Genomic DNA, 27256 nt, shown 5'->3' with positions numbered 1-27256 from the left:
TGGGTCTTCCGGTTCATCAGAAATCTCCTTTTCGTGAGAAGCTCAGGGATGGAAGATGTTTGGAATCTTCTGAATTATGCCCCAATTTTGCAATCAATTTGAGTTCTCTTACCATTGCTCCAAATTGTTATGTTTTTCTTTTAGGCAGTGCTAATATTGTTCTGGGTATTTCATGGCTCGGGACATTGGGAAATGTCAAAATGAATTGGCAAAATCTCACTATGCGTTTTGTATATCACAAATAGAAAATTACCTTGACCGGTAATCTTTCTTTATTGTACTCTCCAGTTTCCAAGCATGCTCTTCAAAAGCTCATTAGAATTGTGTATGGGATTGTTCTTTGGATGTGTCAATCGCGGATGCAGACAACACTTCCAGAGGGCCCAATTCTCACTCCTACCCAATCACAATAGATGTCTTCCTTACTCAACAAACACTCTGCTATTTTTGTTGTTGAACCACATGAATTTCCCCCAACCCGAACTTTTTGATACGGATCTAATAGGGCAGATTTGCAACAATGGTGTGGAACAATCTTATATCATTCAAATAGATAAAAAAAGAGTTCAAAGTCATATTCATATGATCCAAATACACTTAGGGTGTGTTTCAATTCATTATTCATATGAGCAGATTTGGTGCAACACTTGCAATTATAGACTTAAGGAGTATAATCAAGCCTATGGGCCAAAACTACACAGAAGAAGCCAAAGTTTTTGTGAAGATTCAAGTCCATTGGGCCTGTTAAAATTGGTTCAGGCCTAACTCACCCCAAAAGCTAGCTCAAGGGGGAGGAGTGCCTCAGACCATTATAAGAGGCATATTACCCCTATCCCAAATCGATGTGGAATTCAACACACCCCTCACACTCAGAATAATTCTAAGCGTGACATATTTATAAAAAGCTTAATATCGGATGAGAGGTTTTGATATCATGTTAAATTTGAGTCAAGTCTAATTCACCTCAGAACCTAGCTCAAGAGGAAAAATGCCTAAAACCCTTATAAACACACATTATTCCAAACCGATATGAGATTCAACAGGGCCTAATTAGAAGGTATACAAATACATCAAACCAAGTGGGTAGATTTGAATAAACATATGCAATGCATGTGCAACTGTACAACTTAAGGAGCATGTGCAACGCATGTGCACAACTCATGGGCAGTCTTGAGGAACGTGTTATACATGCTATTTGGGCCTTAATGATGTATTTTATAAGTCTATTTTATTTGGGTTAACCTTATGCTTTCTTATTTGCTTTAATATTGCTAGTTTAGTTGTTTAGACCTAATTTTGGACCTTATGTGCCGCCTTGCTTTATGGGCTTTATGTTGATGTCATGTAAGTCCGATATACATTAGATAAACCTTTATAGGGTGTTAGGCCAAGCAAGTTTTCAGCCAGCCCTTAATAGAGGCACATTAGAGCTAGTTTTTACTTATTCTCTTAAGATTAGGATTAGGTTTTAGTATTTAAGATTAAGTTTTCTCTTTGTTCAAGAAGAACTTCTTTAATCAAAATTCAAAACTATTTATGCTATTTAAATGCCTTTGTTATTGTGAGAGTATGAGATTACATTCTTCCAATTGTATCAAGAATCAAGGTAAACGTATCAATTCAATTGTGGCATTTGTCTTATTTCTCTAATCCTCAACTATTGGTTTTCTTATTGTCTTTTGCATAGGATGCCATAGAGAAGAGTTTATTATTGAGCTTTGGAACTATTACATCTTGTTATAAAGTTATTGGGCTTGATCCACATAGTTCCGCGTCAATTAGTATCAAAGCTAAAGGTTAAGGTAAATTCTGACTTATCTTAGTTTAGAAATTCTCCCATCATACACCGGAAGAGCTTACTTAGGTCCCTTGAGCCTCTAAATTTGAATTTTCTTGTGTTTTTGAATTCGAGTGTCTTAGTCTTGTGCTAGTGTAATTTGTTTATGGTCTAAACTTGTTTAAGTGTTTATTGATTTAATTTTAGTTGTCAAATTAATTCATTTGGGTTCCATATCAAAGAAAAAATGATACAGATCCAATAGGGCAGATTTGCAATAATAGTGTAGAGTAATCTTATATCATTCAAATGAGTCTAAAAGGAGTTCAAAATCATATTCATATGATTCAAACACACTTAGGACGTGCTTCAATTCATATGGAACAGATTTAGTGCAACACTTATAATTATGAGTTTAAGGAGCATAATCAAGTCTGTGTCAAAACTACACAATAGAAAGCCTAAAGTGAATATCAAGAAAGGCTTTAGTGAAAATTCAAGTCCATTGAGCCTAATTAGAAGGTGTACAAATCCATTAAACCAAATGGACAGATTTGAACAAATATGTGCAATGCATATGTAACTTAAGGAGCATGTGCAAGGCATGTCCACAACTCATGGGCAACTTTGGGGTACGTGTTACACATGTTATTTGGGACTTAATGATGTATTTTGTAAGCTCATTTATTTGGATTAAGCTTATATTATCTTATTTGCTTTAGTATTATTAGTTTAGTTGTTAGAATCTAATTTTGGACCTTATGTGCCGCCCTCGCTTTGAGTCTTATGTTGATGTTATTTAAGTTCAATATATATTAGATGGACCTTTATAGGGTGTTGGGCCAAGCAAGTTTTCGGCCAGCCCTTGATAGAGACACATTAGGGCTAATTTTTCCTTATTCTCTTAGGATTAGAATTAGGTTTAGGATTTAAGCTTAAGTTTTCTCTTTGTTTAGGAAAACTTCTTTAATCAAAATTCAGAATTATTCATGCTATTTGTGTATTTTTGTTATTGTGAAAGTATGAGATTGCATTCTTCCAGTTGCATCAAAAAACAATATAAACTTATCAATTCAATTGTGGCGTTTATCTTGTTTCTCCAATCGTCAATTATTGGTGTTCTTGTTGTCCTTTAGGTAGGGTGCCATAGAGGGGAGTTTATTATTGGTCTTTTCCATCTTGTCATAGAGTTTTTGGACTTGATCTACATGGATCTGCGTAAATTGGTATCAGAACTAAAGGTTAAGATTACTTCTGATTTATCATAGTTTAGGGATTTATATTTAAGTTTTCTTTTGTTTTTGAATTTTAGAGTCTCGGTCTTGTACTAGTTTAATTTGTTTAGGATCTAAACTTGTTTGAGTATTTGTTGATTCAATTTTAGTTGTTAGATTGGTTAATTTTTTTTATTGGTCAATTTGGATTCCATATAAAAAAAAACAGAAAATTAAAAGAAAAGGAAAAGAGGAAGAACAAGAAAGAGAATCCTAAATGTGTTTTGGAGAAATCCTTCTCTTTGTTGGATTTATTTTTCGTATCCTTGTTGAAAGTAGGACTTGAGGTAATCCTAGGCGTGTTTGAAGGAATCTTTTTCCTTACTGAATTTGTTTTCCTTGTTCTTGTTGAAGTAAGACTTTGAGGTAACCCTAAGCGTATCTTGAGGAATCCTTCTTCTTGTTGAATTAGCACTTGAAGTTTCTTCAAGTGCCCTAATTTTCAGATTCTTATTGTTTTAAGGGCTGTTTGAATTAACTGTCTCTTGTTTTAAAATAAATTTTTTTGGCACAAAATAATTAATTTGACTTCAAAATTAATTATATATGAGAATTCTGATTTATGTAATTAATTTAAGTATTATTGTTTTCTTGTTTTGTTGGTAGAAATATTTAGGTTCAATATTTGATTTGCTTTGTAGTAATTCAACTTCTTATATTTTGGCTTAAATTGTCTATTTCTCAATTCTTGTTTGCAGAATTTTTTTTTACTCTTGTCATTTTTGTTTCCTTCACACTTTTAGAGTATTATTTGATTGTGTTCACACTCTATGTTGATATAATCAAGTAGTACACAATTTTGTCTTTGTGCTACCATCCATTTTATCTTGCGTCTTCTTTCTAGTGTGTTTAAGCTTACTTTTCTTTGCTAGAGTTTTATTCTTTGTCTCTAAATATTTCCTTTATGTTGGTTGATTAGCCTAAGTTCTGAAGTTCAATTGGAGAAATTGCAAAGAGTGGTAAAAGAGTACAAATACGTGAGGGGTGCTTTACTATTAACTCTATTTTTTCTTGTGATTTCTATTTTTGTTTTTAACCATGATTTTGAATAAGCATGAAGATGATAAAGAGGAACTTGAGATGGAGATTAAGGAAAATGTTTTCTATCTTATACTTGATTTTGTAATAAATAACTTTAAATATTGTATTCAGCGTTGCAATAGATGGATAAGGAAATTACATATAGTATTAGAAAAGCCATGTTATTTGAGGAGCTTCATGGTTATGAAGAGGAAGTTGTAATGCATTAAGTTAGTGAAATTGCTGCTGAAAATTCCATTATTGAGCTTAAAAAAGAGGTTGTGAATGATGATAGACATGGGAAGGACATGACTGATGAGGTGGAGGAAGCGAATGGGGCTGTTTTAGAAGTTGTAAAGGAGAATGAGTCACATCCACATGATCATTCTATGACTAACATTATTATGCCTAATTCTTTTATTCTTGATGTGCAAGTTGTTGATGAGAACATCCATGAAAAGAGTTTCATGTTATTTCCACCTATTATAGGTTATAGGAAGTAAATATGTTAATATAGGAATAGTGCTTAATCTTAGAGATTGTATAATTATAGGTTTGATTTTTCTTCCTGTTTAGATATCGCCTCTCATATATAAATAGGTTGTAATATCTATTGTGAAATACAATAACAAAATATTATTCTTCTACATGGTATCAGAGCCACCCTAGGTCAGATAAATTATGTAGAGCTAGTGGACCTGCGAGGAAAGGGCTGTAGCCGTGAGAGATGAGGTGGAGCCGCCCGAGGTACTAGCGAACTACAATACTTAAGGGTCCAATCCTGATTTAGCAATTGTATTCGATTCAGTTGTGACGAGGACGTCACAAGTTTAGCAGGGGAGAGTGTGAGATTCACCTGCCTGCTTGGATGCGGGACACATCCCACATCTAAACAGGCAGGTGAATCTCACATTTGGAATGGGCAAAGAAACTCCAACTTTCGACTGAGTCTCTTGATTCAACTCCTGGCTTGGAATGGGCGAGCCAGAACATAGCCATCCTGAAACCAGCCATCTGGGTTGGAGCAACACCACCTATTTAAGATGAGGTCTTTGAAGATACATTAGTTCCTAAAACTTCCATTCCTGATATGAACATGAGCAAGATTTGATGATGAATCTTTTCTAAAAAATGAGAGAATGATACGGATCCATTCCATTTCTGTTGTTTTTGCTGAACCACATGAATTGCCCCCATGCCGACCTTCTAACTATACCATTCCTTTATAATCTGGGGTGAAGGCTATCTCAGTTAAGCCCTATTGATACAGCCATTATCAAAAGAATGAAATAGAATGGTTGGTTTCGGATATGTTGGCTGCTGGTATTATATGTCTTCTCCTTTCTCCAGCCCAGTATTGTTGGTCTGCATGTTCTAGTTCTTCTCCTTTTTCCAGCCCAGTATTGTTGGTCTGCAAGAAGGATGGTAGCTAGCATTTTTTAGTGGATTTTCGACAGTTAAATAAAGCCACAATTCCTTATCGATATCCCATTCCAATTATCCAGGAACTACTGGATGAACTCTATAATGCCAAGTACTTCTCTAAGATCGATTTACGAACTAGGTGCCACCAAATCCATATGAAGCCTGAGGATATTCCTAATATAGCATTCTGCACCCACTCCAGGCACTATGAATTTCTTGTGATATCATTTGGTTTGACCAATGCGCCAACAACATTTCAGGCCACAATGAATGACATATTTTGGCCTTTTCTTCGCCGCTTTGTTCTTGTCCACAACATACTGGTCTACGGTCATTCTTAGAAGGATCACTTATTTCATGTTGATCAGGTCCTTACACTATTATCTTTTAATTACTTGGTAGCCAACATGAAAAATGTTCTTTTGGTAAACAGTCCATCTCTTATTTGGGCCATTTGATTTTTACCGGAGGAGTGTCCATGGATCCGGATAAGATCTCGGCAATTTTACGTTGGCCGGTTTCTTCTTTAGTCAAGGCTGATAGGGGACTTTTGGGACTCACCCATGGTTTTAAATCACGGTCGCGGCCACGTTCGCGATCGTAGTCGCAGGTAACGGAAACAGACCTATAACGGCCGTAACGTAACGGTAATGGTCTGGTGCTACGCAAATTTTTTTAAAAAATTTGTAAAGTTCATAAATAACATGATATTAATTAGATTTAATTTAGAACAATGTATACAAATGCATAATAAATATAAATATATAAAATATAGATTAAACATCATATAGTTTAAAATAAGAAAAATCAACATAATCTTTATAGATCGAGTAAACTAATAGCTCAAAATATAATTTTAACTCAAAACTAACACTTTAATCCACAAAAACTTACAAATAAAAAGGAAAAAAAAACAACAATTAAAAATTAAAATAGATTAAATTTAACTAACTTTTTAGAAGAAATAAGCTTGGAAATAAAGTCGTTTATAATGGATCTAAGTTTATATGAGAAATATGCAGGAAAGATTGAAATTTGAAAGAGAAAGGGAAGAGAAAACTTAAAAAATATAGTTTTTGAAGTTGCTGAAAAATATAGAAACTAATGAAAATGAGAATGGAGCAAAAGATATTTTAATTATTGGTAACGGTCGTTACCGTTGCGTAACGGCCGTAATGGCCATTACGCCTACAAATCAGGAGGGGCCATTATATAACGGGATAACGGGTAACGGCCCCCCAAAATCCGTTATTTAAAACCATGGACTCACCGGCTACTATCATCGTCTTGTTCAGTCGATTTGCACAGCCTCAGAATAGGCTCAAGGCTAAGGATAGTCAACAGCATTTTGTCTGGGATTCTACTGCTCAAAACACTTTTAACAAGTTGAAATCTGCCATCATCACTGCTCCAGTTTTAGTGATGCCATATTTTCAACAAACTTCTGATGTCGAATGTGATGCATCAGGATGTGGATGTGGAGTAGGATCAGTGTTGATGCAATAGGGGAAACCCATTGCTTATTACAGTAAAGCTTTATTAGCTAGAACTCTTTCTAACTCTGCCTACGAAAAGGAACTTATGGCTCTTGCGCTTGCTATCAATCATTGGCGGTCTTACTTGTTGGATCCTAAGCTCATTGTTCGAACTTATCACAAAAGCCTTCGCCACCTCTTAGAACAGAAAATTATCACGCCAGCTCAACAGAGTTGGATCACCAAATTGCTAGGTTATAAATTTGTGATGGAATACAAGACTAGACACATTAATCAAGCAACAGATGCATTGTCTAGATGCATTGTCTAGGCAGGAGGATTCGGATTCAATTTGTTTTGCCATGACACATCCACATTGGCTCAAATTAGAGGAATTGGAGATGGTTGTTCATGCTAATCCAGAATTACAGCCTATAATCTCAACAATGTAATCTCGTTCTCAAAATTATCCCCATTTTTCTCTCATCCAGTAACATCTCTTTTACAAAGGCCGATTAGTCATTCCTGCTTCTTCACCTTGGGTGCCCAAATTGATCTCAGAATTCCATACCACTCCACAGGGGTCATTCTGGTGCCTTTTGCAACTATCAACGGCTGGCAACAGGATTATATTGGCGTGGTATGATGAAATTCGTTCAAAAATTTGTTGCTTTCTATGTGGTTTGTCAAAAAAAATAATATTGCAGCTATGTCTCCTGTTGGGTTGTTGCATCCCTTGCCAATTCCTCATAGTAAATGGGAGTATATTTTCATGGATTTTGTCATGGGATTATCCAAATCTAATGGAATTGATTGTATATTTGTAGTAGTCGAATTGTTTGTAAAGGAAGTTGTTCAACTTTATGGGGTGCCGACGACAATTGTTAGTGATCGTGATCCATCTTTCTCAGCCACTTTTGTACTGAAATTTCCATCTCATGGGCATGAGACTCAAGATGAGCTCGGCATACTATCCACATATGAATGGCCAAATGGAGATCACAAAAAAATAAGAGTTTGGAGCAATATCTACATTGTTTTACTTCAGAACAATCAAAAAGTTGGGTACATTGGCTTCATTGGGCGGAATATTGATACAAAAAGTTGGGTACATTGGCTTCATTGGGCGGAATATTGATACAATACCAGATTCCACAGTGCAATTCAACAGACTCCGTATCATGTGATTTACAACAGACCACCCCCCACACTACTCCGATAAGACTCCACTTCTTACCGGGTAAAACAACGGTGGCCATTGTGTCTCAAGTTTTGTTAGATAGAGATGAGATCCTTCGTCAGCTCCAATTTAACCTTCAGAAAACCCAATCTGCTATGAAGGACCAAGCTGATAAGAAAAGCATAGATGTTTTCCAGGTGGGTGACTTGGTGCTTGTTAAATTGCGACCCCACAGACAACAATCAGTTTCTTTCCGGATTGCTCATAGACTAGCTCCCCGATACTATGGCCCTTTCAAAATTATTAGTCGCATTAGTTCAGTAGCTTATAAACTGGGGTTGCCTTTGGAAGCCAACGTCCATCCTGTTTTTCATGTGTCTTAAACTTAAAAAAATGATTGGTGATCATGCATCCACCAACCAGCTACCTTCAGAATTAGATGTTGATGCACCATCGCCTCTATTTCTTGAGAAGGTTTTGGATCGCAGAGTAATTAATATAAATGGCCAACTGTTTCTCAGAGTTTGATCAAATGGCACGACCAATCTATGGAAGATACGACTTGGTTAGATGATGCAGACATTAACGGGCAGTTTCCAGATTTTTGCCTTCAGCACAAGGCTGATTTTCAAGACGATGGCAATGTTACATATGAGCAACTAAAGGGTAGGGCCAAAGGCGTGTGGATAGTATATTCGAGAAGATCAAAGAAAAGGCCAGAGAATCAAGAGGGTCAAAGTTAGTTATATCGAGGCATTGACTCATGCAGAAATATTACTAATAGCCATATATATATATATAGGAATAAGACAAAATGGGAGGTTATCGAGTATTTTTCTTGTGTCTTGGGAGCTGGAAATTATTCCTGCTCAGGGGAGAGCTTATTCTCCTGGATTTGTTTGGCAATTCTCTGCTCATCAATACAATTTCTTTTCCTTTCTTATCTGTTAATTTTGCTTAAATTCCTATTCTCTATCAAATACCCCATTACATAGATCGGAGTTTACAAAATTACCACTTTGAATTTCTGTCTCATACAAAGGAATGAAAAGAATGGAGGAGCTATAACATGGAGTAGGTGCAATAGCTGCCTTAGGTAATTCTAAAATGCCTATCCAATTGAATGGAAGTTCTACACAACTTAACAAGAAATGGTGCAGCAAGGTTGTTATCTGACTATTTTAGGGTGTCACATGTAACTGTTGCAGCTAATGCTATTATGTTTACGAGGGAAAAAGCAAAAAAAAAAAAAGGAAAAATTATTATTTAGTCCCTGTGGTGTAATGAAACTAACTACTTGGTCCCTCTATTATCAAACTATTAACTATTTAGTTCCTCTTATGAATTGCAGAAACTAAATAGTTGTTATTTTAAAATTATAAGGATAAAACAATTATGATTTTGAAATTACAAGGATTGAATAATTATGATTTTAAAATTACAGGAATTGAATAGTTATGTTTTGAAATTACATATACTAATTAGAAAGAAGGGCATTTCAGTCATTCCATACATTGTTGACAGGTTAAACAAACAGAGGAACTAAATAGTTACCAATTTGAAAATACAGGAACTAAATGATTAACACCCTGAAAAGACGAGGACTATTTAGTGTATTTCTTAAAAATAAAAGGACTTAAGCAGCTAGTTTCACTAAACCATATAAACTAAATAGTTAATTTCCCAAAACAAAGAAGCAAAATTACTCAAATTCATATTATAACAAAATGTTAATCAAATGCAAATTACATTGACACTCTAAACAACCCAAGTAATTATTTACTGAGGAAAAAAAAAAGGATTCTCACCCACATTTTACATATATAACATAAAAAAAATAAAAAAAAATAAAAAACATATCCATTATTATCTTGCATCAATATTTTTATTTCTTAATGTTATTTCATAAAGGCCAAAAGCCCTTGCAGCCCCCTTAACCTTTACCTCAAAAGTCAATTAGGCCATTATTCTTAATTGTTGTCCAATCAGTGCATCCCTCCCCCCCCACCCCAAATCAACACCCAAAAAACAAAAATCTTTTTCAATTTGGTCAAACTGAGCCCGATTGATGACACTGTCATTGTGTAGCTATCACACGTCATTTGTGTGCCCGATTTAGCGTATGACCTCAGTCTAGCTAGTAGAATTTGTAGAATCCAACTATCCAAGAATCAAACCCTTGGCTAGAAATGAATTGTGCGAATGAGGACTAGACACAACTGTGATCAATAAGTTTTTGAAGCAGAAACAAGCAAGCAAGCAGATGATTAGATTTCTAAACATCCAATTACCTCAAGACTGAGAAGAGAGATGATATCCAGTGGCATTTGGTTACAACACAAGAATAAATAAATAAATAACAACAGATGATTCCTTCACTGTGCTTAAACACGATCATCAAAATGAGTAAATAACCACAAAAACTCAACAAAAAAACAAGAAACGGAGTGAAACAGCTCGGCCCAAACTGGCCCAAATAACTTTTAGACCCACTTCCACTTATCTCAAAATGGTTAATCCAAGTTATTTAGTAATTTCGGGCTAACTTTTATCTACAATTTCAATTTGCCGTAATCCGCCGATGTGGGACGATTTTCCACAAGCAGACAGCTGACCATTACACTCGGTCTCGCTAAATTTGTAACGTCCTCGTCGCAACTAAATCGAATACAATTGCTAAACTAGGACCAGACTCTCGGGTATTGTGGTTCGCTAGTACCTCAGGCCGTAATCCGCCGATGTGGGACGATTTTCCACAAGCAGACAGCTGACTGTTACACTCGGTCTCGCTAAATTTGTGACGTCCTCATTGCAACTAAATCGAATACAATTGCTAAATCAGAACCAGACCCTCGGATATTGTGGTTCGCTAGTACCTCGGGCAACTCCACCTCATCTCACACGGGTAGCTAAATCGAATACAATTGCTAAACCAGGACCGGACCCTCGGATATTGTGGTTCGCTAGTACCTCGAGCGGCTCCACCTCGTCTCACACGGGTAGCCCTTTCCTCGCAGGTCTACTAGTTTTGCACAATTTGTCTGACCCAAGGTGGCTCTGATACCAATTGAAACAGTCCGGCCCAAACTGACCCAAATAATTTTTGAATCCACTTCCACTTGACCCAAAATAGTTAACTCAAGTTATTTAATAGTTTCGTGCTACCTATTTTATATAATTTTGATTTGCCGTAATGTGGGACGATTTCCCACAAACAGACAGCTGACCGTTACATAGAGAATATTTGGGATAATGAATAATATTAACACCCTAGGTGAAGGCAAGAGAGGTTAAAATAATAATAATAATAAGAGGATAGGAGCTGTGAGAATATAGGATAATTCCTTCTCTGTCTCTCTCACTCTCACTCTCTCTCTCTACTCTATTTTCTTATCTCATCTCAATCTGTCTATTCTCTTGATCTCTTCTCACATAGACCCATTCTTCTTCTCATCTTTGTTTCTTCTTGTCTCTCATCCCTTTTTCCAATTCTCAATTCTTATTCTTGACAAATTGATATCAGACCTTTGTCAAATGAGCTTTGCTAGTGTGGAGTTGCAGACAAGCCCAGGTCAGAAACCGCCTTTCAAAATTCCAGCTACATTTTTCTATTCCGTTTATCATTTTTTTACTGATCAATTTTAAATGAAAGTTTCAACACATGCATAATAATAATCATTCTCTATTTTTCAAGAGTTTATAATTTATAAAATGAAAATATATAATCTAATTCTAGTATAAAGCATATTTCTAATTACATAAATAATATGTCTTTATGATATACTTTTTTTACTTATTTTTTAGAACATATACTATGTTTAATTAATATATTATTTGATTCTCAAATCAAATTTCGATTTGACAACTAAGATTCTACACTTTGCCCAGAATATGTGAAGTTTTATACAGCAAGCAAAGGACCATTTTTTTTTTCCTTAAATTAACCAATCAACTAATCAAGCATATATGTCCTCTGTTAAACATATTGTTAACAAGCTGGCTTATGACTAGGAGGCTATAGAGACGGGTGGAACTAGGTACAAGAATGGAAGTAAATGCTCAACTAAATTTAAAAAAAAAGGGGGGGGATCTTGATAGACACTAAGGAAATTTTTTTTAAACAATACATAATTTGATTTGATGCTCCACTAAAATTTTAGTTTACCAACATACATTAAATTTAGAAATGCAAAAATTTGTATTCATAAAGCCCACCAAAATTTCAAGATAGCAAATTGATCATTAGAGCTTCTCCTATAAAGTTACTCCTATCAAAACCAACAAAACAAAAAAAGAAAGAAAGAAAGAGATAACCGACATGAAAGAGCAGAAGAGTGAAACAACTAGATTGCAATTCTCTCTCTCTCTCTCTCTCTCTGAACTTACTGATAACAAAATACTTCCAAGTTTTCCCTCTTTAAAACTTACTATTTTTCTATTCCTATTTGCACTTGAACTGATCACTTAAATTTGTAATATGAAAATGACATTTTGATTATAGAAGAAAAAGATGTAGCTAAACTTTCGTGTGAATTTCATTTTCTACATGTTCCTTTTCATACTCAAAGTTTCCAACAAACATATTATCTTGAAGATTGCACTTGATATCTTTATATGAGCAGATGAAGCATAAACAAAAATTTCTGGCTCCACTATCAACAAGCAGCAAGTATTATGCATTTGAACACTCCCTTTTTTTAATGACAGTAGTTACAGTAAAGCATGCCATGAGGAAAATAACTAATCAACTCTACTATATTCTCTTAAATCTTAATGATAACCATCTATTACTACAGTATATAATGTCATTTGATGAGCACATAACTTTTGATAGAGTAGCAAACTCCAAATTGCACGCCTTACAAACACTGAGAAAGAGTTTCAGCTCAGACAATTCTATAAATCAACGTTGTGAAGAAGGCACAAAAAAATAGATTAAAACAAGTGATTAAGGTGCCTACCAGAGAAAATCAAGTTGAAAATTTTCAATCTTACTTGTAAATTTGCCATGTCTTTGTACATATTCTTTCGAAAATAAAATTGAAATTGACCAAAAAGAACCAAAAACCAGATCACAAATCAGTCACACCTGCCCTAAAACCCAAAATCATAGTATTCATTGAGATCATCGCATTTCATTTCATATATGATAATTGAGATTTGAAATGTATAACAGCGACTAAAATTTAAAAAAAAAACATACAAAATCCCAATGGAGGAAAAAAGAAAATAGAAGTAGTCTAACCTCTATCCAAACAGTAGCCGTAACGAGTGGTCATCTGTGAGAAGCAGCTTCTTCCTCCTGGGGAGTCTTGGCCACAATAGAGAGAGCATGCAATCCAGATTGAAGCTCATCCGCAAGTGCATCATAGACCATGCGGTGGCGCTTGACGAGGGTGTGACCACTGAATTTAGGAGAAACAATCTTCAAATTGAAATGGGTCTCGACATTATTGGGCTTGACGGCAGCGTGACCAGCGTGCTGATGCGAGACGTCCTCGAGTTCTATTGTGGTAGCTTCCAAAACAGATTGCAGCTTCGTTTTCATTCTGTTTGCCCTCGATATTAGCATGTTGGCTCCTCGTGAACCCATGTCTTCAATTCAATTTCTATTCTACTCTTGCCTTTCGATTTTTTAAAGTCTTAAACCCACAAATCAAAACATCCGCAACCCTGCAAGCATATCGAGCAGTGAGAAATTGGACAAGTTACCACCAGATTTTTATATCTTATTAAAGAAAACTACAATTTCATCCGCACATTTTATCACTAATAACGAAATGATCTTTTTATTTTTAAGATTAAACATCTTAATTCCTCAATGCCTCTATCTAATATGGTCATTACCTTGACTAATTTTAATATTTTAAAAAGAGAAAAAAAATTCTTATCGACTAAATTAGTATTCTCTTATGAATTTATCTCCTTTTTTATCCCCCCTTCATCTCTCCTTTTTGTTATTTTCATTGGAAAATTCATTATTTAATTCTGAATATTATAATTATTAACAAGTAAGTTATTATATTTTCAGAAACCTATTAAAACATTTTTTTTTTCGGTCAAGGAAATAGTATTTATATCCTTTTTTCATTAAAAATAGAAGAAGAATGAGATAAAAAAATTTTAAAACTCAATTTGCTCTCAAATAAAAATTCTTGTTAGTCCCTAAGTATTGTCATTACTAATAAATCAGTCTTTACATTTTCAGAAATATATTAAAACATCCTTATTTTTTTTCATATCTATTAAAACGTCATTATCTTTTCTTAGATCTATTAAAATGTCTTTATCATTTCTCTCGTCAATGAAATAGTTCGTCCTTCTCCTCATTCTCAAAAAAGAAAAATAAGAAGGAGATAATGATAAAAAAGAAGAAAAGGAAATAAAAAATAAATCGAAGAAGAAGAAGGAGAAGAAGGGGGGTAATTTGATCTTTTGCTATATTTTTAACTGTAGAAATAGACGTAAGAACTATTTCATTGATACAGAGAAAAGGTAAGGAAATTTTATTAGATTTCTAAATATGCAGAGACAGACTTGTTAATAATGGCAATACTTAATAACTAAATTATAAAATGGGATAATTTGGTCTTTTGCTATATTTTTAATTGTAGAAATAAACGGAAGGACTATTTCGTTGACAAAGAGAAAAGATAAGGAAGTCTTAATAAGTTTCTGAAAATGTAAGGACTGACTTGTTAATAATGACAATACTCAGATATTAAATTGTAAATCTTCCTTTTTTCTTATTATAGAACTCATATAAAATCCAATAATTGAATACAAAGAGTCACTCAAATTAGGCCATGAACTATCACCATAAAGTAGGGCCACGTGGCAAGGATTTGTTAAGTGAGTAACTCAGTCCCATCCAAGGAAAGGAAGATCTGGGCACCTTAACACCCGATTCATTATTAAGACTCACCTTTCCCTGGATAAGACGAGTCTGAACACAAAATTACCATTATTAGGAATAGTCTAACATTACGCTTGTAATCACATAATTACCAAATTATTAGCTAGCGATATCCTTTATCAAACAGTCGGCCATATCATCATCGGATTATTAAGAAATGCTATATTTATCTCCATCTTCTTATAATATAAAAGGAGAAGGATTGCAGAGGCAAATGTCTACTATTCTCTTATACTATTCAAGTTCTAAGCAATTCATTGCATTCTCTCTATTCTTCAGTATACTGACTTGAGTGTTGGAGTGACTGTCATGGGTACCCACCACCTCACGTTCTCCTTCTTGCAAGTCTAGCCAATCATAGTATAGGTCTGTTTTCTGGCCACATCATTTGGTTCCATTGTCGGGAAAACCCATTGAATTCTCTCTATTCTTTTGGATTAACACCAATTTATTATTCCTTTTCTCATAAAAGGAAATCTTTATTTTCTTTCTCTCAAAATGGCCGGTTGTTCACAAGCTGCTGCTAAGGTTACTACTAATGAAGGCCTTATCATTTCTTCCACTCCTGGCAATAGACAAAGCACACTCTTTAGGGTCAGCAAAGCAGAACCCAATGATATGAGCATTGAGCAAATACTCTAGTATGTCAAAAGGTTGCAGGCTATTTTTGAGCAATACAAAACTTAGAAGGAGGCATCATTCGTAGCTCCTAGAGGAAGAGAGGCAGTCTCTGTTGACACCTTAAAGACTCAGATAGGGGCAACCCAGACATGGTCCAAAGGGAAGGACAAGAAGGCAAGCCAAAAGTAAGTCTAAAAGCCAAAAAGGCAAGGATATGAGGGAGACCATAAAAAATACCCAGTCTCTTGAGGAAGGAAGGACCGAGGTAAGTATGAGAATTATACCCTACTGAATGACTCACGATTACATATTATAATGTGAATGAAGAAAAATGACAAAAAGATCAGATGGCCTCTCAAACTCAACCCTAAGAAAGCCGGAAGGTGAGACAGGACGAGATACTACCATTTTCATAAAGTCCACGGACATGTAACAAAGGAATGCCAACAATTGAAAGACGAGATCGAGAGGTGCCAACAATTGAAAGACGAGATCGAGAGGTTAATAGGGAACGATACATTTTAAAAGTTTGCTAGAAAAAAGAAAGGAGACCTGAACCAGAGGGACCCTACCCATGAAACTACCCATGACAAAGAATTTGTAAGGGTTATTCAGAAGGACCCAACAACGGAGACTCAATCCTCAAAAGAACAGATGTAACAAATGCCGAGTCTGGTAGGTTGGGTGAAATCTGGAAAGGACCACCTAGGGTCCTAAGGGTTAATCTCCTAGGGTCTTATAAGCTGACCAAACTAGATGGCCGAGTCATTCTCTATCCTTGGAATATGTGTAATATAAGAAAATTTTATTAATAACAGTTAACGAGTTATTTTTCATATATTGTGTTCTTCAGTGACAAGGAACGTTGAGGTTGCCTTCTTCAAAAGAGATTAAAGAACATTCATCAAAGGCCACAAGGCCATCCGAGTGTTGGACCCACTAAACAAGGCCACAAGGCCATCTGGACATTGGATCGTGGAAACAAACTCATAAAAGATCATCCCAAGAACCTCATCGTCGCCCTCCCGAGCTTCTAACATAGATTCATCATTAACTATTGAAGCCGGGTTATGAGGGTTGTCTTCAGTCATTCCTTCCTCGCCTTCATCCTCCTCAGGGAAGATGTCGTTGATCCAAGAGAAGTCCTCTATAGGGAAATGCCTGAAAAGCTCCTTCTTAAGAATTTTGGCCTTGAATGAACATCTTCTCACCTTGGGCCACGGTCTCTCAAAGCTCTGCTTCAAGCTCGACGATCTTGGTAGAGGCAACTCGAGCCTCTTCAGCCTGAGACTGCAGCTTCTGAACTTGGCGCTGAAGTATGACCACTTGATTCTCTACAGTCTTTGCTCGATTCTCAAGGACCAGGTTGGAAGCATTGGCATCACTTAGATCAGCTTGGAGCTTATCCACTGACTCCAAGGTCTCTTTCATAGTGCCTTCCACCTCATCAACCCAAGTTTTCAGTCTCAAGCATTCCTCTGCCAAGAACCTCCTGTCTGTTTCCTAAGTACCAAACTCCCACCTCAAGACTCTATTACGCTCCTTGGCCATGAAGAAACAGAGGGCACTCTTCAGAGCAGAGTATGACATTATCAAAAAGATCGTCCGTTTCAAGCTCATTCAAATAGCAACAGTCCCTGGGCCTTAAAGTGTTCTTAGTTAACAGGATGGCTAGGGAGGGATCGTCAAGGAGACAAGGCGTCTAGGTCAATGCCAAGGCCAGACATTGGATGCTAGGGGGCCATGAGGAGTCAACCCCCACGTTCACAGGAACAGGCTCGGAAGGAGCATGGACGGCAATAGAAGGCTTGGGAACAGGGGCAAACTCAGAGGTGCCTGATCAGTCCAAATTTAGACTATTTTATCATGATGTTATTGATTCTAATTTACACTTTTTCTGCCTAATTTTGTTATTTTGATCTTATTTTGCAGAAAATGGTGTAAAGAGGTAATTTGGAGAAAATACCCTTAAAACTGCCTTAAATGGAACAAAGGAGAGCAAGCATGCCAAGTTGCAACTTCAGAGGAGATAAATAAGGTTAGTAATTTGAAATTCAAATTTCAAATCTCCAAGAGCATTCAAATTCAAGATTCAGCTTATTAAGGAAAGTGCTAAATAAGGAAAGTTGCAAATAAGGAAAGTGCAGTCAGTAGAGCAATTTGAAATTCAAATCTTCAAGAATCCTTTTCCTTATTGAAGAAGCCAAAGAAGATGCACATTCAAATTTGAAATTCAAATTCAGCTTGTTAAGGAAGTCAAAGAAGACATACTTGCCCCCCAAGTCTTGCACATTCAAAATTCAAAATTCAAAAGAGAGGCTCCACCTCATTAATGTGCATTGGGCAGTAAGGACAACGCTTGGGCAGCAAGGAGACCTAGGGCAACACTTTCGTCTATAAAAAGACACATAAGGAGCCTCCCCATGCTTTTTTTACTCTCCCTTGGACATACATACGGGATTGCAAGTGGCCACATCTCTTCTTCATCTCTTTCTTTATTTTTGGTTTTGTTTCAGTCATGAGTGGCTGAAACCTTTATTTCTAGTTGAAGATTAGTTGAAGATTGGTTGAAACTTTAGTTGTTTTATGGATTGGGAGATCTGAACATACATTATTTATCTTTTATTTTTTCAATATTTATGCAATTTCATGCTTAATTCCATTGTTGCTTTGTTATTTAGATCAATAAGGCCAATTGAATCTTGATTGCAAGGTAATAATTTGTTAGTTTGGATAGTTTTAAGTCCGTAATTGCTTGGATTATTCAAACACAAGTAACTCTTGGTGTAAAAACTAAGGAAATTGCATGATCTAGTGATATCACCTTGCGTTTGGATAGCTAGAATTAGGTCTCTCTATTTCTTAATGCAATTGACAGTTGTTAGATGCCAAAGGCCCAAGGACGTTCCTTGGCAACTTGTTGATTAGTTATTGGTTAGAGGACGTTCCCTAATTAATTTATGCTTAAGGAGAGATATGGTGGTGAGAAGCGTCTTCCATCTCCATAACTAATTTATTGAATCAAACAAAGGAACCTAAGTATCAATGATCAATCCCAACAACTGAAGTGGATCCAAATTTTCAACTAGAGCTTTTCTCATATTTGAATTCCTTTACTTTTATTATTTGCTTTACTTTATTGCTTTCATCATTAGTTTAATTGAATCAATCTCAAACACCCCCCTTTATTTTACTTTTAGTTTATTTACCTTCAGTTTATTTTGCTTTCAGTTTATTTTCTTGGTCTTGATAAGGAAAATAGGTTAGTATCAATTCCCTGTGGATTCGATCCTTTCACCACTATCTGCAGTTATAAGATTGTTGATAACTGAAAAGGTTATTTTTTACCGGCTTTGACAACCGCACAGTCAGCACCCATGGCAGAAGACTCGGGCTAAAGGTGAGCTGACTCTTCTACTATAGGTGAGGGAGGAGGAGGAAACATGATTACTTTTTTTGTTTAGCGAGCACGCTTAGAAGGGGGACCATTTTTCCCAACGATAGCTTTGCCCTCACGAGTAGCACACGTCGCCTCAATGAATCTGCTTCTTGACCCAGCCATATCTACAAAAAGTTAAAAGTAAGTAAGTAAAGCAATTTGAAATTTAAAAGAAGGTAGAAAGAAAGATACCATGATTTATAGCCAAGGAAGTACTCTCCCCAAGGCTAGAAAGGCTAAGCGGGTGAGGACCTCGAGTTTGACTCTCTTAGAGATGACTTTGCCAAGACAAAACGATATTCCTGACCGTTTTGGTGATATCCATTTTCTTTGGGGACTTAGCCATCGTCAAAAGAAAGTTTAGAGCCTCATCCTCGTCCTTTCGTGGCGGGAATCCATCCTTCCTCAACTCCACTCACAGGTTTCAACTTGTTTAGAGGTGCCCAAAACCCCCGGACGTCCTGTGATAGAGAACAAAAAACTTGTTTTCCATCATTTTATGGAAGAAGGTATCTAGTTAAACATTATTTTTTTCAGACGCTAAAAAATTAGAACTCTTCATTTTTACGGGTACTCAGCTGATACAGCTAGGAGAAAAGAGCCATGCTCGGATCGATGTTGTTATTAAAGCAAACAAATTAGAAAGCCACCAGAATTCTCCAACTGTTGGGATGCAGCTGGGCGATTGCAAGTCTGTGAAAACGAAGGGCTTCAACAAAAAAGGGTCCATGGAGAATCGAAGACTTGCCTTCATACACTTTAAATGTAGCTCGAGAAACAAAACAACCATCATTGAAGGACAAAGTATGCAAAATGGCATGAGCAGAGAAAGATCAATCTTAAAGGGCCACATGCTCCAGATCGTGAAACCGTCACCTTTGAATCTGAAGAATCGAAGACCAGCGAGGGGACCTCTGATGCTATATAGGAGTCACCCAAAGTAGGCCATGAGCTATCACCACAGAATAGGATTACATGGCAAAAATCTGTTAAGTGAGTAACTCAGTCCCACCCGAGGAAAGAAAGATCCTGACACCTTAACACCCGGTTCATCACCAAACTCACCCTCCCCTGGATAAGACGAGTCTCAGCACAAAGTTATCATTATCAGAAACAGTCCAACATTACGCCTGTAATCATGGGATCATCAAACTATTAGCTGGGGATATCCTTTATCAAGCAGCCGACCACATCATCACCAGATTATCAAGGAATATTATATTTATCTCCATTTTCTTCCAGTATAAAAGGAGAAGGATCATAGAGGCAAAAGTATGTTATTCTCTTACACTATTCAAGTTCTAAGCAATTCATTATATTCTCTCTACTTTTTAGTATATTGACTTGAGCGTCAGAGTGGCTGTCGTGGGCACTCACCAACTCACGTTATCCTTCTTGCAGGTCTAGCCGATCGCAACACAATTCTGTTTTCTAGCTAAATCAGAGAGAAATTGACATTGGCAAGAAGAGAAGAAGAAATAAATTAGTAAAGAAGAAAAAGAAAACAATCAATAGAAAATAATAGTAGAATGTTCAAGAAGAAAGCAATGGATAGAGGAGGAGGAAAAGAAGACAAAAGAAGGAGAGTGGCACGGTGTTTGATGAACAAGGCTAGTGTTGAATGCCAAGAGATAAATTTATTTTACAAATATGATGGATTGAGATATCTAAATGGATGGCTATGATTTCTGAAGAGTTAATTTTTAAGGGGAAAAAAGAGTTGGCTGCCAATGATTGAACCATTGGATGGTTGGAAAATTTTAACCACCAAGATATAACTAACCATCTGCTAAATCTTTTCTTAAGTGGTATAGAAATAATTATAAAAAAAATTACCATGTGATTTAATACATTTTTAAATAAGTTTCTCTACTTTAATTTGTAATAAAAAAATATTGTAATTTTATACCGTTAGCAAAAAATTTTGCTTTAAGTTGTAATTTTATACCGTTAGCAAAAGATTTTGCTCTAATACCGTTAAATATTACAAGTAAATTACAATTTACTCTCTAATATTAAGTGAAAGCTATATTTTAATTTCTGTATTTTTAAATTTAATCAATTATTTTTTATAAATAGAATAATTCCTTAATTTAAACTTGATATTTTTAATTAAAATTAATTCTTATATTTTTATAGATGAATCTTTAAATATTGTTATTATTAATAAATTTTTATATTTATAAATTAATCTCTTTATTTATTAAATTTTAATATTTTATGTATGAAAAATAATAAAATAAAAATTAAATAAAAACTGATATTTTCCTTTTGTCCTGCTTAAATAAAAAAAATCATTGAGAAAGGAAAAGTTAAATGAGAAAGGACTCTTTAAACTTGAATTTGAATTTAGATGCATATTGTGTCAAAATTCTTGATTTAATTTTTATTTTATTAATTTATCTCTAACTATAAAATATTAAATTTAGTAAACCTGTGAAATTAATTTGTAAAAAATATAATTACTTATTTATAAATAATTATAATATTTAGGGATTAATTTTTAAGAATACTGGGATAACTTATAATTAAAGGGACTATTTTATTATAAAACAAAATTTTATAGCTAAATTTAATAAATATATGACTACAGTATATGTTTTATAAAACTTTAAAAATTAAAATATAATTTATCTTAATTAAAATATATTTTAAATTAATTTTTAAATATCACATCAGTATTTATTTATGGTAACTTCATTTTGTTAATACAATAAAAATATGTGATTTTTTTATCACAAATTAAATTAAGACTCTATTTAAAAAAAGCCAAACTACAAGGTAATTTTTTTATAATTATCCTATATTAATTTAATTTAATTTTAATATGTTTTTAAAGCAAACTAAAATTGAATTTCAAAAAATTAAAATAAAATTAAATCAAATTAATGAATAAATCAAACCAAAATTCTAATTTGATTTGATGCGACTTTCTTTTTATTTAAATTGATATTATGCTCACTCCTTTAGTGTTTTTGAACCTATATCTAAGTGGTTTCTAATAGAATTATTCGATTTGATTTTAATAATTTTTTTTAAAGAATCAAAATCGATATCACATTTTTAGTTTTTTAATTTTTAAGAATTATATTTGAAATAAAATTTTGGTATAATTTCGGTAAGGTTCTAAATAATTTAAATATAGTTCTGATTCTTATTTTTGTTATTTTTTAAGTTTAATTTTAGTTTTAATTTTCAATTTAAATCTTAATTTTTTAAATAAAATTACAATATTCTTAAATTTATTTTAAACTAGTAAATAACTAATATTAAAATAATAATAATAATATTTAAACAATAATAATATTAATATTAAAATATATTATATATAATTCTTAATAATAATATTTTATTATTTTATATATAATTATCAATTATATAATTTTAATTAAAAGATACCTCTGTAATTTATATAAAAATATATTATATTATTAATATGTGATTCGGTTAAAGTAATTAATACAATTAAAAATAAAATAATAGATGTATATATACATAAAGATACATATGTACAACCTATTTAGACAGAATAAATTATAATAAATTAATTAAATTATTTAAATTATATTGTTAGAAATATTTAAAAATTAATTTGAATATAATTATTTTATAATATTATTAATATTATTTAATAGTTAAGAGATATAGATATATTTAAATTATATGAATAATTTATTTTATAAAAGTAGTTAGATAATTTTAAATATAAAAATAATAAAAAAAGTATATATATACATAATGAATTGAAATAAAAAAAAAAGTGTATACACACAATAAACTAAATTTCTATAGGTTAAATATCTAATAACTCATATATTAACTATTTTATTTATATATTTACTTATTTATGGTTTTCTATAATATGCTATTTTAAATTCTTTAAATAGAATTATATAATTCTAGTAATATAATTTATAAGATTATATTAAAATTATATGAGATATGAAATATATTATTAAAATTATATAATGTAATATAATACCATTAAATTTATTAATATATATATATAATCCATTTTTGGGTATAATTTTGATACAGTTTTTTTTATTAAGAATTAGAACTAGAACAGATTTAAATTTGATTCAGTTTTGATTTAGTTGGATATGATTTTTCAGTTCGATTTAGAATTTTCAACAATCATAAATCGGAGTCCAGTCTAACTCATTTCAAAAATGTTCAAGAGAGGATTCTATCCCAAACCGATATCCCTTACCATATTAAATTTGAGACATAATTAATCCACTTCAAAAAATTAGCTTAATGTTACGTGCATAATTCTTTGGGATGCGTGACACCAGTGGCGGAGCCAGGAGCTTCCCTTTGGTAGGGCATCGGCTACGCCGCTGCGGCACCTTCATCCCCCTTCAAAGTATTTTCCGGTCGCCGGTACGGCACGTGCCCCCCTTGCCGTACCTTCCCTCCGCTCCTGCGTGACACCATATTGGGGAAGATGTTGCCGTAAAGATTGGGTGGACAATTGCTCGAAGGGCCGTTGTGTGTGGGATCATCATTCTTGTACATCCTAGTCGGGGCTGAAGCCGCTCCCCTGATGAGCCCAAGGCAGGGCGAAACTAGTCAGTATGGCAAAACTTCTTGATAAGCTGAATTTGACAGGCTATAACCTCGTTGGGGCTTGTCTAAGTGCTGCACAGGGCAGTGCTCAAATGCGCCATGTGACATTAAGGAGACAAGCGTTTAAATCTCTTATATCACAAAATGTGGGATTTAAACATACATACTTAATTTAATTTTTTAAAATTTTTTCAACTTCAATTTTAGTATTATTAAAGGGATAACCAGCAATGACAAGTTTACAGGCTTTTATAATTAAAAACATCATTTCTTTCCCTTTCTTCTAATTTAATTTCACTATCTCTTTTCATCACAAAAAATAATAGGGTAATTTACGATTTAGTCCCTGGGTATTGCCATTATTAACAAGTCAGTCCCTGTATTTTCAGAAACCTATTAAAACGTCCTTATATAATCAAAACGTTAACAAATCAGTCCTTCCATCCACTATTACCCTCTTTTCCGTTAAAAATAAGATGAAAAGACCAAAATAACCTTAGTGTAACTTTTCCCCAAATCGATAATTTCTCTTCTCAAATCCCTATCCTCTCTCTCTCTTCTCCCGAAAATGAAAACCTCTGTTTCGAAATCCCTAATTTCTCTTTTCTTCCCAAATCGATAACCTCTCTCTTCCTAAATCCCTAACTTTCTGTCTTCTCCCAAGTCGATAACTTCTCTTCTCAAATCTCTAACTTCCATCTTCTTCCCTAAATCCTCTCTTCTCGATTTTGTTGGTTTTTATCGAAGAGAAGTTGGGTTCTGTCGAAGAGAAGTTGTGGTCTCGATTTTGTTGGTTTTTATCGAAGATAAGTTGGGTTCTGTCGAAGAGAAGTTGTGGTCCCGATTTTGTTGGTTTCTGTCAAACAACTGGGGAAAGGTAACTTTTTGTGCTTTCTTTTATTTTTTTTTTCTTTGGATGTGTGATCATAATATTTGTATTATAGTAAAACATGTGGGTACCACTTACTGTTACTGATAGTTTTAGTGTATTTTTTTTTTCAGGAGATTTTGACTAATTAAAGAATGTGTGATTCATGTGTGCAGGTTTGAAAACATGGCTGTGGAAGAGAGATTTATTGTGGTGTTGACATATGAAAACAAAACCGATTCTTTATATAATGTCCCTATTGCAAGGTATTCGTACATATCCTTGTTGTTTGATGTTTATAAGTTGTTTAATATAGCTGCATCATTTGTTTCGTTTGTTACTGGTAGTGGGATGAGTGTAGAAAATGATGATGATTTAATGTTGACTTTTGAGTTGTACAAACATAGTCATAAATTGCCATGAATATTATACTGTGCAGTGCTATTCAAGAGTTTATGCAGGTGCCATACATCCTGTTCCTCAAACTGAGCTTGAACCTGATAATGAACACCCATCAATGTTGCCACCTCCTTTGAGGAGGCAACCAGGAAGGCCAAGGAAGGCTAGAAAGAGAGATGAGAGTGAACCACCAGCAAGAGGAAGGAGGACAACAACTGTCACTTGTGCTAGGTGCTTACAAACAAGCCACAATAAGAGAAGTTGTCAATATGCTGCTGTTGGGGTAACTATACCTTTGTTTGCTTGCATATAATGAATCTATTTTAACCTTTTTAACCTTTTTATGTATTTCTCTAATTGTAGGCAAATATGGCTGCAAGTCAAAAGAAGAGAAAACACACTACTGCATCAAGTGCGGGGACTTCAAGAGGGGTTAATACTAATCAAGTGGGATCAAGTGGTGGACCAACTATCTAAAGGAGCCTTTGGAATATCCAATGATCTTTTTGAGAATGTTGTTAGTTGATGGGATATAATTTGTACATTTTGGGAAAACATGTATTTTGGGGCATTGGATTGAGCTTTTTGTCTATTTGGAAATATTGTAAATCTGTGCACAGATTCTTTTTTGAGAGTTTATCATAGATATTGGTACAGTGCTACAAATATTGGCCTTACTTGATCATTAAAATGGCAGTAATAGATGTATGACATTGTAATGATCAAGTCTGATTTTGTAAAGTCTCATTTTGTAATACATATTTGAACAAAAAGGACATATTAATAAAGTTATGCCTTTAATTTCATTTGCTCAGCTCCAATTTTATTCATTGTGCATTTATAAAATTTGTTTGTACTTGATATTAAGTTACAGTTGGATAAATGTAACATTATCATCACTCTTCTATTACTTTTAATTTTACAACTTCTAAGTCCATTTATTTAAGTATTTAAAATTTCTTCGTTCTTTAAGTTTTAACGTTTACAATTTTTTAGTCCTTATATATTAAATTTCGAAACTATTAGGTCCTCCAGTTTTGAATCAGTACAACTGTTTGGTCCTTCATTTTAACCATTCACTTACAAGAAACTAACATGCTAAAATTCCACTCATCTAACTTAGATAAATAGTACAGAATTCATTCATACATAAAGAATATACTACAATCTGGTTCAACATAACTTCTATCTCCTGCAGCTTTATATAATGCATCTAAACAACTTTTTATGGTGTTTTTACAGCAAACACTATCAAGAGTAACAATATAATTATCATACAATTCTTCATCTGGTTCAAAATAGCTTCAATTTTTTGCAGCTTTACATGTAATTTTTTGGTCTCTTCATTAATCTTCAGCAACTCTTCTTTAATCTCTGCAATCGTTCTTGATAAGTTGGCCTTGAATACCTCTAACCCTTTACCTATACTGTTTGATGTTGGAGAGTTCACATTTGTTGGAATGCACCACCCAAGAAATGACCCACATTTGTTATCTCGACAGTAATAATACAACTTGTTTGGATTACTAGCAGATTCAGATATGCGAACCCCCGCTCTTTTTCCACAGCAGCAATTCACATTCATGTAACCACCATCCCAGCTTCCCATCGATCCGCTGATGCCAGACATTCTCGCAAAGATAGAATGAATCCTTTAGGTGCTTGATCGTCGGCTATTATGAACGAAACGGAGGTGGGATCCTTTCAGTGCTTGATCAATGTTGAAGATAGTCTGCCGAGAGATGATGGAGTATGCTTAAAAGGGTAAAATTGGAGGTGAGAGAGTAAAGGGAGGATTGTCTGCTGAGAGATGATGAGAGGTTGCTTCTAGGGTTGTAATCGGACTGTTATGGCAAACCCACCCATACATTTCTGCTTAATAGGGATTGAAAAGGGTAAAATTGGATTTTTAAAATATTCTCTCTCCTTTTCATCTTATTTTTAACGGAAAAGAGGGTAATAGTGGATGGAAGGACTGATTTGTTAACGTTTTAATTATATAAGGACGTTTTAATAGGTTTCTGAAAATACAGGGACTGACTTGTTAATAATGGCAATACCCAGGGACTAAATCGTAAATTACCCAAAATAATATAATTAAATAAATAAGTAAAAAAGAGGATATTTTAAAATTGTCTAAATCTATTTTAATCTTTCAAAATTAATATTAAATAATATTTAATTAAATAGAAGTTTTAAATTATTTTTTTTATATTGGCTTATAATAATTAATAAAATCAATAATAATATTTAAAAATATAATTAAAAATTAAAATGAATAATATTTATA

The 27256-nt window shown here is 34.0% G+C and overlaps 1 protein-coding gene and 1 long non-coding RNA gene across 2 annotated transcripts; one reads left to right on the top strand and one right to left on the bottom strand.

The window, feature by feature from the left end:
* Positions 1-13396: 13396 nt before the first annotated feature.
* Positions 13397-13888, bottom strand: LOC110610458 (protein BOLA1, chloroplastic). Its single transcript, XM_021750386.2, has one exon. The coding sequence runs from the start codon at positions 13742-13744 to the stop codon at positions 13427-13429; it is 318 nt and encodes a 105-aa protein (XP_021606078.1). The 5' UTR covers positions 13745-13888; the 3' UTR covers positions 13397-13426.
* Positions 13889-24782: 10894 nt separating this feature from the next.
* Positions 24783-25723, top strand: LOC122723185. The gene is made up of 3 exons (XR_006350131.1): positions 24783-24833; positions 25007-25249; positions 25330-25723. It is a non-coding gene; the product is annotated as an uncharacterized LOC122723185 (long non-coding RNA).
* The last annotated feature ends 1533 nt before the right edge of the window (positions 25724-27256 follow it).

This window comes from Manihot esculenta, chromosome 3 (assembly GCF_001659605.2).
Source record: "Manihot esculenta cultivar AM560-2 chromosome 3, M.esculenta_v8, whole genome shotgun sequence".
Lineage (NCBI taxonomy): Eukaryota > Viridiplantae > Streptophyta > Magnoliopsida > Malpighiales > Euphorbiaceae > Manihot > Manihot esculenta.
The sequence above is the reverse complement of the archived record's forward strand: the minus strand, read 5'-3'. Positions and strand labels throughout refer to the sequence as shown.